The 12,253-nt window shown below is 33.5% G+C and overlaps 2 protein-coding genes across 2 annotated transcripts; both read left to right on the top strand.

The window, feature by feature from the left end:
- Positions 1 to 632: 632 nt before the first annotated feature.
- Positions 633 to 3,866, top strand: LOC135847149 (uncharacterized). The gene is made up of 7 exons (XM_065366585.1): positions 633 to 1,121; positions 1,482 to 1,759; positions 1,861 to 1,920; positions 2,077 to 2,205; positions 2,304 to 2,468; positions 2,590 to 2,835; positions 3,181 to 3,866. Exons 1-7 carry the CDS (start codon positions 1,061 to 1,063, stop codon positions 3,676 to 3,678), a joined length of 1,437 nt encoding a protein of 478 aa, XP_065222657.1. The 5' UTR covers positions 633 to 1,060; the 3' UTR covers positions 3,679 to 3,866.
- A 4,457-nt stretch (positions 3,867 to 8,323) lies between these two features.
- On the top strand, positions 8,324 to 11,670 carry LOC135847519 (uncharacterized). The gene is made up of 6 exons (XM_065367077.1): positions 8,324 to 8,735; positions 8,837 to 8,896; positions 9,484 to 9,612; positions 9,712 to 9,864; positions 10,005 to 10,250; positions 10,505 to 11,670. Exons 1-6 carry the CDS (start codon positions 8,691 to 8,693, stop codon positions 11,009 to 11,011), a joined length of 1,140 nt encoding a protein of 379 aa, XP_065223149.1. The 5' UTR covers positions 8,324 to 8,690; the 3' UTR covers positions 11,012 to 11,670.
- The last annotated feature ends 583 nt before the right edge of the window (positions 11,671 to 12,253 follow it).

Below are 12,253 nucleotides of genomic sequence, written 5' to 3'. Positions count from 1 at the left end.
GTTTCGTAAAATTCGCCAAACGCTCAAAAGTTGACATCTGAATTTTTGGTTCAGAACACTGAGAAATTGAAGATGAAAATAATTTTGAAACCAATTTGTTTTTATTTTATTTTTATTTACTTACTTATTTATTTATTTTTTTGTTGCAAATGCGATAAAGTGGGTACCTACCTATAATCAAGAATAATTATTTTTTCAACTTCCGAAATTTAAGTGTAAACTTTTTCTTTCTGCCCTAAGAATATAAGTTTGGGTACTTACTTTCTTCTGTCCTTTAGAATTGTTTTGTATGTATTATATCAACTTACTTTATTACAACGACTTTTGAACTATCTTGCTTCCATGGAAGAATTTTTTTCCATTTTGAAAAAAGTTTTTGAATTTTTCCTTTCATTTAGGGGGTTTCAAAAATGCATTTCATACTTGAAACTCTAAATCTGGTTAAGATTATGTAGGTCGGTATGGTAAATCCGGCTGGCCAATGAATCGAGCTCTCAAGTTGAAAATTTGAAAAAGTGTTTATACATTTAGTGTACTTATCTCAAAATTTAGCTTTTTTTAGTTGAAAAAATAATGTTTTTTTTTTCAAGGGTTTGAATTATTTTTTGAATGTTGAATTTCGATTTGGGAGCAGAAGCTGCATGCATGTAATCGTACTAGAAAAACCGGTTAAAATACCTAATAATTAGCCCGTTACTTCAAAAAAGTGGAGCAGGAGTGTCTTATTTAATGTTGTTTTCAATTTTCACTTTTAGAGAAAGCGTCATTGATCCACTTAACCACTCGTCTTGGTCGAGTTGATATTTCTGGGTACCATAACTTTTAGGATAATCATCGATTGGTAATTAAATATTATTATCAGACTCTGGCTTCGTTCATTTTGATTTTTCTGGTTCACTGATGAGGCTCGTATTAATTGAACCATTGCAATATTCGAGTTTCATAATACCTACTTGAGATAAATTTTGAACCAACAGAGAACATGGAATTAAAATTTAGACAATTTGTCGAACTTGAATACGTTGGCTCGCGTAAGGCTGAATAATTCAGCTGTGAAAAAATGAATCCATTGATTTTTTCCATTTTGTGTGTCTTCGTAACTGAAGTTCGGTCAAAAAAAGGTAGTTTATCATTTTACACCTACATTTCAAAATCCAAAAATACTTCTAACCCCCAGTGGCGTAGCCAAGGGGGGGCGAAGGGGGCCATGCCCCCCCCCCCCTTGAGAGCGAAAATTTGAAAGAAAACATGCGAATATGGATGTTTTTTCGTTGTTTGGACCCATTTTTTCCAAAAATTTTCGCTCTCGCTTTGCTCGAGCATTAATTTTGCCTTCATTTTCATGAAATCACCACACATTACAATAGATTTCCAGAAGATTACCCCTCATTTCGATTTTTCATGCCTAAAAATCTGGTGTTGCCCCCTCCTTGAGAAAATCCTGGCTACGCCACTGCTAACCCCTGATTTTATTTTTACAGCTTTACTTTTCAATTTGAAAACCAGAGCTTTGGACGACGTTTGTCATGAAAATGGCGACAAAAAATGTCCCTCTTATTTAACCGCATGCCCTGCGTCCACTCCTCAAGAGAAACAATTCAACGAAAATATCTCTCTATCCAAACACTGTGTTTTCTCGCGGCTAATTTATGCGGAAAATGAATCAGAGAGGAATATTATTTTGAATTTTTGTGAGAACCCATTCGAGCCTGTGATGTTGTATGATTTAAGACACGATGATTACGAAATCGGATATGAGGTTGATAATCTATGCAATCAACATTTATGCATTGAAATGGTACCCATGCTGCCTGTTCCCTTTTAAATTTTACTCAATTACTTTTTCTTTTCTTTTTGCAGCTTTATTTTGAAGATGGGAAAATTAGTATGACGGATAAAACCTATCAATATTATAAATCGGTGAGGCTCTGTTCTCTATTATCATATTGTGCGAAACTTTGAATGCGAAAAAGCGAATATTAAAATATTATGACTGAATGGAATTAGCCATTTCGGCGAAGTTGGTGATTTGAATTGTGTAGGTATTTTATATAACTATCTTTTTTTTTCTTACAGGTGATCAGGAAAAAGTCCAAATCTGAAATTAAGAATGAAACAATATCTGCCAACGCATCTGGATTTGTAATAAGTTACGAAGATGAGAAAAACGTGAAATTCAATTTCACAGACGGATCACGGACGCTGGTAATGAATGAGAATTTGATTTTAATTAAAAAACCTCAAGTTTTAGTCTAGAAAATTATAGTAAATTTTTTTATTTTCTTTGGTCGATGTTTTCGTAGGCTTTTTATTGGATAAAAGTTCTATCTATAAAATGTTCGAAACAAGGAAAGCGCAGCAACAGTCATTTTTCGTATAGTTACCTCGATTACCTGTATTTATCCTCTCAAAATCCGACTGATGAATGCGCAAATTATGGACTCAGCGACGATAATGTGTACTCAAAGGTAAGTGCTTGCGGGTTTTTAGAATGTGACTGAAATTCAGTGCAGATAGTAATAGATACCCTGACTCGTTCCCCATTCATTTTTGGGAGAGGCAATTTTGACAAATGTGTTTATTTTTCAGGAAAATCAAAAAAAATGTTTAAAGGACATTTCAGCTCCACCTGCTTTATTCGAAGGAAATCCTGATTTATCGTGTGGGCAACCTTACGGCTGTTTTGTTAGATCGCCAATGATACCACTATGGCATTTTAAGTCAAGTGCAGCTAGGATTGCCAGTTGCTCGCATATGAGCAGTATACCGGTTTGGAAAAGCATCGCAGATGGAAATTTAAGGAGAGTTGACCTTTTCTTAATTGCAGCTTGTCAGGTAAGACTAATGACTATTATTCATACAATACCTTCTTTTAAACGAGTATCGTTTTGACAAATAACTATTTTATTTTGCTAAAAATGGAACCTTGATCAAGCTAGATCGAAACATCATAGCCTATCCTAAAACCTTGGTAGATATCAGCTAAATTTCAAGTGCCAAAGTTAATTTTTGGATATTTGGCCAATTTTTGAAAATTTAATGTTCTTATTCGGAAAAGCTGTTTCACGAATGATTTTTATTAATTATACGTATGTAGGTAATTTCAAGTTATCCAAAAAGAATACCATCCATTTGAAAAATGTAACCACCATTCACGTGTATTTTTTTGTTTTTTTGTAGCACTTGGATGGAGATGTGATTTTTGGCGTGAGTGGCGTTTTAAAAATGAAAACATCAACCGGTAACAATGTAACCCGAAAAATGTCCCTATCAACTTCTAAACACAATCGAGCCATAACAATTCCGGGAATACTATACAGAATTTTTCGAATCAATTCGAGAAAACAGGATGGTGATCCGCATGTCGCCGCAATCATAATCCATAATGATCCCGCTGCTGACCCAAAAACTGATACGCTATGTTCGGAAACTCTATCAGGATGGTATAAAATAGACAACGATGATGTAAAAACGGGGTTAACATACGTTTGCCCTATGACATTCGAACTGAATAAGAAATTTGGCGCTTATGATGGCATTACAATGTATGATATAGAACCCTTGAATTTGGATGCAATTCCTTATTATTACAGTTATACGTACCCGAGCGTAGACGAAAATGAGGCGGAAACTATTAATTCATACTTTGAAAATTTATTGAAACGATACTCAGAGTGAATTTACTTCCTACATTTGATGGTATGATTCTCAATAATGTAGTCCTGTTTTTTGTTCATCTGTTATTTTTCTTTTGAAAGTTGAAAGTAGAATATCGAAGATTCTTTTGCAAGACAATGAAGTGTCATTTGAATTGAATTATGTGATTCTGACTATATGGCATCAATTAATTCATTATTTTCACGTTATTTGTGATTTTTTTTTCATATCAATTTTATGATATTCTTCTCAAACCGTTCTCAGAAACTAACGAAGAACCTTGAACTGGCACCTTTCTGATACCTATACAGTATGACACAAAAGTAGTGCCCGGTGACTTTTAATTGTAAGGGGATAGCGCTAGAGAGATGAATGAAGCGGCGTTGAGTAGCAAAAGATAAGGGCTTTCAAAAGCGACCTTGAAAATTTCCGGTCCATGCACAGGGTATCCAAAAATTGAAAAACCGGTTTGGTCAAAAAAATTCAAACCAGTTTTTACTGGCGCAATGTATTTTACAAACAAAGACGACAAAAACGTGATATGAATTTTTTGAAACCGGTTCATTAATTTGCAACCAGTTAACAAAAAATACCTAAAAATTGTAGATAGAGAAAAAAGCTTGGAACAAAAGTTGTAGAGCGTGAAAAAATACGCAATTCTGTCTAATCACATTTTAAAACCGGTTCATAGGTTCGCATTTAGCAACCAGTTTTTGACAATCACCTAAAAATTGAAGATACAGAAAAAAGCGTGGAATAAAAGTTGTAGAATTTGCAACCAGGTAACTTTTGATAGCTTGCTGCGATTTAATGAACCGGTTTCAAAATCTGGTCAAAAACTGGTTGCTAAAAATGCAAACCAATCAACCGGTTTCAAAATGTGACTGTACAGAATATTGTGTAATTTTTCATGCCTTACCACGTTTGGTTCAAACTTTTTTCACCAAAAACTTGGAGATTGACAATCACCTAAAAATTGGGGATAGAAAATAAAGCTTGAAACAAAAGTTGTAGATGGTGAAAAATTGAACCATTTTCGCTGATCGGATTTTGAAACCAGTTCATAATTTGCAACCAGTTATCGAAAATTACCTAAAAATTAGAGATCGAGAAAAAAGCTCGAAACAAAAGTTGTGGGGCATGAAAAATTACACAATTGTGTTCAATCACATTTTGAAACCGGTTCATTGGATTGCATTTAGCAACCAGTTTTTGACTACCACCTAAAAATTGAAGATGAAAAAAAAAGCTTGAAACAAAAGTTGTAAAGCGTGAAAAATTGGACCATTTTTAGCTGGTCGGATTTTGAAAATGGCTAATCAACTTGCAACCAGATAACTTTTGATGGCTTGCTGCGATTTAATGAACCGGTTTCAAAATCTGATCAGCAAAAATGGTTCAATTTTTCATACTCTACAACTTTATGTTTCAAACTTTATTTTCTATCCCCAATTTTTAGATGATTGTCAAAAACCGGTTGCTGAATGCAATCCAATGAACCGGTTTCAAAATGTGATTGAAAAGAATTGTGTAATTTTTCATGCCTTACCTCTTTTGGTTCAAACTTTTTTCACTATCTACAATTTATGGGTAATTTTTGATAATTGGCTGCGAATTGATAAACCGGTTTCAAAATCCAAACAGCGCAAAAGGTTCAATTTTTCACCATCTACAACTTTTGTTTCAAGATTTTTTCTCTACCTCCAAGTTTTAAGTGATTGTCAAAAACTGGTTGCGAAATACGAACCAATGAACCGGTTTTAAAATATGATTAGACAGAATTGTGTATTTTTTCACGCTCTACAACTTTTGTTTCAAGCTTTTTTTCTCTATCTACAATTTTTGGGTACTTTTTGTTAACTATGGTTGCAAATTAATGAACCAGTTTCAAAAAATTTATATCACGTTTTTGTCGCCTTAGTGTGTAGAATACATTGCGCCAATAAAAACCGGTTTGAATTTTCCGACCAAACCGATTTTTCAATTTCTGGACACCCTGAGCATGGAGCCATGGACCGGAAATTTTCAAGGTATAGCTCTTGAAAGCCCTTATTTTTCTCTACTCAACGTCGCTGTTCTCCTTAGAAATAAAAGCCACCGGGCACTAATTTTGTGTCATACTGTATATCGAACCAAGCTATGCAGATCAAAAGAGCATATTTTAAAATTTCATTATCAAAACTTTGGGTTTCAAAAATCGATTTTGGATTTTTGTATGAATTTTTGACAATTATTACAAATTTTGAACTTTTTCGTGATGTGTAGGTAGTAGATACCTACTTTTTTTCAAACAAGCTGAGCTAGTGCAAATAATTACTTAGTTTCACGTTTCACCCCCTCCTTCTCTACCTCTAAACTCCGAATTCAGACCATCCTGAAATGTCTAGCCAGATCAAGTTTTCAATTCCCCCATGATATTCAAATTGCTGCGAGAAAGCCAAACATAAACTTTAGTAAGTGCATAATTTGAGTTGTTGTTTTTGCTAGGCACCCATCCATTCGCTTTAGATTGGTACTGCAAAAGTGCCAGTTGTGTAAATTCGGAACTAAACATTTTCGAATAATTATTAATGAATTCTTGAAAAAATAAAAAAAGTTTACAATCTGCAGACAATTTTAAAATTTCTGGAAAAAAATTAAAAAATTTTGAAATCTCCAAAGGATTTTGAAATTTTTGGAAAAATTGGGATCATGCTGTAGGCTTAACCTGAGGTTTCAGTATGGCTCAACATTGTTAGTTTTCAAAAGGAGAGTTGAGTGGGTCGAAATTATTCGATTGTAATGTACCTTGGATCATTTTGTCAGAAAAAAATCAGAAAAGTTGCAGAAACTGCCATAAAAACAGCTTTTTGAACTTTTCTAGCTTCCCAAAATTCGCCAGACGCTTTTAAAATTTTGGTTATAAAGGTTTTGAGTAGTGTTCTTTTGATCTATGTCTATTGCTTGGTTATGGTTATGGTTATGTTCAAATTGGATGATCCTACACTGTTACGCTGACTTTTTGCCTTGAACCAAAATTTATTTACCTTTGCTAAAATTCACTTTTTTTTAAAACCGCAGATTGGCAGGAAGGGGTTGTGAAGTCGAAAGTACTAACTACATACATGTCGAATTTTCAACTTAATTTCTTTTATTTCCCAAATTTCTTTCAAAGTGTAAACATTTTCTTTCTGGCATAAGAATACATTAAGTAGGTACCTACCTACCTACCTACAGGGTGGCCAGAAATATCGGGTACCCCTAAGAAAGTTTTTCATTAAAAATATAGGTTGGCAACATGAAATAGATGCATATGATTGGTGGAATGTTATCTCTCCAGTCCAACAACCAATCATGTGTTATCATTATTATCATTCACTGTGACCAACCGAAGTATTTAGTTAGAAAACTTTTTTAGGGGTACCCGATATTTCTGGCCACCCTGTACATACATACCTACATACCTACCTACCTATGGGCGTACTTTCTTCTTTTCTTTAGAATTGTTTTGTATTATACCAACTTATTTTATTACAACGACTTTTGAACTCTCTTGCTTCCATTCAAGATATTTTTTCATTTTTAAAAAAACTTCTGAATTTTCCCCCTTGTCTTTTGATTTTTTTGGCAGTCAAAATTTAATTTTCCATTGAGTACGTATTTGTTTATGTTGAATTGTGTCATTTTGAACCTTTCAGAGTGAAATAGAATTTTCAAGAATTCCATATTTCCCCAAAACGACTAGAAATCAATCTCGATTCAATCATAGAATATCTTACTTATTTATTTCAATAATTCCTGTGGGATAATTTTGTATGTTTGTTTGTTTTTTAATGAAATGAGCTGAAATATTGTAGGGGGTTTCAAAAGTGAATTTCATACTTGAAACTCTAAAAATCGGTTAGAATGATGTAAGTAGGTAAGATAAAATCTGACAGGCCAAAAAATCGAGCTCTCAAGTTAATATGTAATTTGGAAAAGTGTTAAAAATTCGACATGACCTCGAAAATTATACCTACGTTTAGTGTTTCTCAAAATTTGACTTTTTTTTGAAAGAATGATGATGGTTTCTTCTTGGGTTTGAATTATTTTTTGAACGTTGAATTTCGATGTTGGAGCAGGTACGTATATAAATAGTATATGTACCTATAGCTGCCTCTAAAGCTGCATGTGATCGAACTAGAAATTCCGGTTAAAATAATAACTAACCATCGATTGATAATTAAATATTATCAGTCTCTTGCTTCGTTCATTTTTAATTTTTCTGGTTCACTGGTGAGGCTCAAAAAGTCATAATGATTGAACCATTTCCAATATTCGAGTTTCATAATACCTACTTGAGATAAATTTCGAACCAACAGAGAAAATGGACTTGAAATTTAGACAATTTGTCGAGCTTGAATTGGTACATTAGCTCGCTTCTGTACCGTTTGAAATTCTGCAAGGCTGAATAATTCTGTACCCCAATGCAAAAAGGATGGAAGTCCTATGACCTGGCATAAGGAAAGGAGGTTAGTGTGTTCAGTGCAGTTTTGAGAAACAGAGATTTTAAACTTTTCAGTTCAAAATTTGAAATTCCTGTTTCTCAAAACTGCACTGAACACACTAACCTCCTTTCCTTATGCCAGGTCATATGACTTCCATCCTTTTTGCATTGGAGTACAGAATTCAGCTGTAAAAAAATGAATCCATTAATTTTTTCCATTTTGTGTGTCTTCGTAACTGAAGTTTGGTCAAAAAAAGGTAGGTACCTAGTTTATTATTTTATACCTACATTTCAAAATCCAAAAATACTTCTCACTCCTGATTTTATTTTTACAGCTTTACTTTTCAATTTGAAAACCAGAGCCTTAGACGACGTTTGTCATGAAAACGGTGACAAAAAATGTCCTCCTTATTTAACCGCGTGTCCTGCGTCCACTCCTCAAGAGAAGCAATTCAACGAAAATATCTCTCTTTCCAAAGGATGTGTTTTCTCGCGACTCATCTATGCGGAAAATGAATCGGAGAGGAACATTATTCGAAATTTTTGTGAAAATTCATTCGATCCCGTGATGTTGTATGATTCAAAAGACGATGAGTACGAAATCGGATATGAGGTTGATAATCTATCATGAAATCAACATTTCTTCATTGTGAAATGATGCCCATGCCTAATCTCTTTTAAATTTTACTTATTTGCCTTTTGTTTTTTTTTCAGCTTTATTTTGAAGATGGAAAAATTAATATGACGGATAAAACCTATGATAATTATAAATCGGTGAGGGTTTATTCGTTTATTCTCTATTATCATGTGAGTGAGAAACTTTGAATGCGAAAAAGGGAAGATTCGAATTCTAAGATGAATGGAAATATGTACTTACATAGGTAGTCATTTCTGCGAAGTTGATGATGATGACTAAAAAAATTTCTTTCTTAAAAGTAGCCCAGTGTCTGGCCAATCTTGCTATCGTTATCATTCCAGCATTTCAACCCCTTTTTTCCCTCAAAATTTTGCCACATCTGTAGGTATTTCAAATATATTTACTTAGCGAGAAGAGAAGATTTATGTTTTATTTGAATTGAATTTTATTATCTCGAGTATTATCTTTTTTGTTGTTAAAATTATGAAAAAAATTTGATTTTTCCTGAATTTTAGAGCGTTAAAACGCGATTTATAATCGCTCATGAGCGTTATTTCGCGATTAATTTTACATTGCTTTAAATGGGGTTGTCTATAAGGGCCGGAGGAAATCAGCGTTATATAACGAAATCTGCGTTATAACCGAAAGCGTTATAACGAGCTTTTACTGTATTTGAATTGAATTTTATAATCTCGAGTACCTATTCTTTTTTTTTTTTTTGTAGGTGATTAGAAAAAAGTCCAAATATGAAATTGAGAATCAAACAATAACTCTCAACGCATCTGGATTTGTAATTAAATACGAAGATGAGAAAAACGTGAAATTCAATTTCACAGACGGATCACGAACGCTGGTAATGAATGAATTATTTGATTCGAATTTTAAAAACCTCGAGCCCTAGCTTAAAACAATAAAGTAAATTTTCAATTTTATTTGGTCGATTTTTTTCTAGGTTTTTTATTGGATAGAAGTTCTGGCTATAAAATGTTCGAAACACAGAAAGCGCACCAAATTTACTGACCTGTATGATTTCTCATTTAATAATGTGAAAGATGAATGCGAAAATTATGGGCTAAGTTACGATGATGTGTACTCGTACTCTAAGGTAGGTGCTTGCTTGTTTTAGAATATGATTGAAACTCAATGTTGATAGTGATAGGTAACCCTGACTCATTACCTATTCATTTCAAAGAGAGGCAAATTAAATTAGACACATATTGTGACAAAGATGTTTATTTTTCTCAGAAAAATCAAAAAAAATGTTTAAAGAACATTTTAGCTCCTCCTGCTTTATTCGAAGGAAATCCTGATTTATCGTGTGGACAACCTTACGGCTGCTTAGTTAGATCGCAAATGATACCATTGTGGTATTTCGTCTCAAGCTCAGCTAAGCTGGCCAGTTGCTCGCATATGAACATCATACCTGTTTGGAAAAGCATCGCGGAAGGAAATCTAAGGAGAGTTGACCTTTACTTAGTTGCAACTGTTCGGGTAAATCATGCAATACCTTCTCTTATAATATTGTTTTGACTAATACCCATTTTATTTTGCTAAAAATGGGTCCTTCATCGAAACAGCATATCCTACAAAAATTTCAGAACCTACGCTCGATTTTTGGATTTTTAGTGAATTTGTGAAAATTTTAAATATGTACCTAAATGTGGAAAAGTCATCCAAAACGATGAATACCACCAATTTGAAAATTTTAACCACTATTCGCGTCCAATTTTTTATTTTTTTTGTAGTACTTGGATGGAAATGTGCTTTTTGGCGTGAGTGGCGTTTTAAAAATGAAAACATCAACCTGTACCAATGTAACCCGAAAAATCTTCCTATCAACTTCTGAACACAATCGAGTTATAACCATTCCGAGAATAATATACAGAATTTTTCGAATTGATACGAGATTAGACCAAGACGATACAGATGATTACGCTGCCACAATCATAATTCATAATGATCCTGCTGCTGACCCAGAAACTGATAAACTATGTACAGATACTCTATCAGGATGGGATAAAATAACCAGCAATGATACGAAAACAGGATTAACATACGTGTGCCCTATGTCATTCGAACTGAATAAGAAATTGGGCGCTTATGCTGACATAACGACGCGTTCGATAGAACCATTGAATTTGGATGCGGTTCCCTATTCTCGGGGTTTTTCATATCCATGCGAATACGAAGATGCGGCTGACATTATTAATTCAAACTTTGAATATTTACTAAACAATACCTACCCAAAATGAATTTTTAAAAAAGCAGAAATTTGATGTAAACATGCAGCCTACCAAAAATGGGTTAAAATTTCGACAGAAAATTAAGAATTTCCTTCATCATTTTTTGGATGTATTTTGAAAATTTTTCAGCTCAAAGTTGTGGTCACTTGAATCGTGATTTTTGGAATTTTTGAAAAAGACAATCAAAATGAAATAGGTCAGAATTCGTGAAAAGTTCTAGGATTTTAACGAAAACGTCTTTTGAATATTATTAAAGAATTTTGAGTCCAAAATTTGATCAAGGTACCTAATCAATAATTTCCATCAGAATATTTATGATTTGGTTTGAAGAATTTTTAGTCCAAAATTGGGTCATAAAAGGTGATTTTTGGAAGCCTGTCACGTAAAACAGTTCATATTTCAAGAAAAATTAAAGTATCTCAACGAAAATGTTTATAGAGCAGATTTGAATAATTTTAAGCCTAAAACTAGTCCATAATTTTTGGAGATTTTATATTACTGCTCAAAAAAAAAGTTTCAAAAATGGAAATTTGTAATTTTCTGTCTAAATAACTCACAAGGGAACCTCTTGAGGTGTCACACTCCGATTCGAACGGGAACACGATTTTTGGAAAGGGCATAGTTTGAAACCCCCAAAACCAAATTTTCAGCTGCACAAGTTCATTTTTCGATTTTTGGTCAATTTTTGAAAATTCAAAATTGACTGTTTTTGACGATTTATGTTTTTTTTTTTAAAAAAAAAAGTACGTACTTGATCAATAAAAATGGTCAAAATAAGTCCCAAAACTAATATTAATTACCCAAATTCAAATTTCGCAATTTTCAGCCATTCTGGAGCCTCCAGCGCGATTTTTCAATTTCTCCAGAATTTTAAATTTTCTCCAGAAGGCGTGAATATGAAGTTGGGCAGCTAAAAATCGAGTTGGGTATTATACTCGACCTGTTTAACGAGTTTATCTACATTTGAGCCAATTTTGGGAGTGACACGTCTCAACAGTTGTTTTTTGACCAGCTTTTTTCCAAAATTAAAAAATCAAAAGATAACCGTTGGTGAGGAAATTTTTGAAATTCACGCGAATCGCTGTATTTTGTCCGTAACTAGCACCCCAAATCCAAATTTCACAATTTCCAGCCATTCTGGAGCCTCCTGCGCGATTTTTCAATTTCTCCAGAATTTTGAATTTGCTCCAGAAGGCGTGAATATGCAGTTGGGCAGCTAAAAATCGAGTTGTGTATTATACTCGACCTGTT

Source organism: Planococcus citri, chromosome 5 (genome assembly GCF_950023065.1).
Source record: "Planococcus citri chromosome 5, ihPlaCitr1.1, whole genome shotgun sequence".
In the NCBI taxonomy this organism is placed as follows: domain Eukaryota; kingdom Metazoa; phylum Arthropoda; class Insecta; order Hemiptera; family Pseudococcidae; genus Planococcus; species Planococcus citri.
Note: the sequence above shows the minus strand (reverse complement) of the source record. Positions and strands in the feature narration are given on the sequence as shown.

Coding starts and splice junctions, on each gene's coding strand:
- LOC135847519 (XM_065367077.1), top strand. CDS start 8,691: ATGTTGTATGATTCAAAAGACGATGAGTACGAAATCGGATATGAG. Junction 8,897..9,483: donor CCTATGATAATTATAAATCG/GTGAGGGTTTAT, acceptor TTTTTTTTGTAG/GTGATTAGAAAAAAGTCCAA. Junction 9,613..9,711: donor CAGACGGATCACGAACGCTG/GTAATGAATGAA, acceptor ATTTTTTTCTAG/GTTTTTTATTGGATAGAAGT.
- LOC135847149 (XM_065366585.1), top strand. CDS start 1,061: ATGAATCCATTGATTTTTTCCATTTTGTGTGTCTTCGTAACTGAAGTT. Junction 1,122..1,481: donor TGAAGTTCGGTCAAAAAAAG/GTAGTTTATCAT, acceptor TTATTTTTACAG/CTTTACTTTTCAATTTGAAA. Junction 2,206..2,303: donor CAGACGGATCACGGACGCTG/GTAATGAATGAG, acceptor ATGTTTTCGTAG/GCTTTTTATTGGATAAAAGT.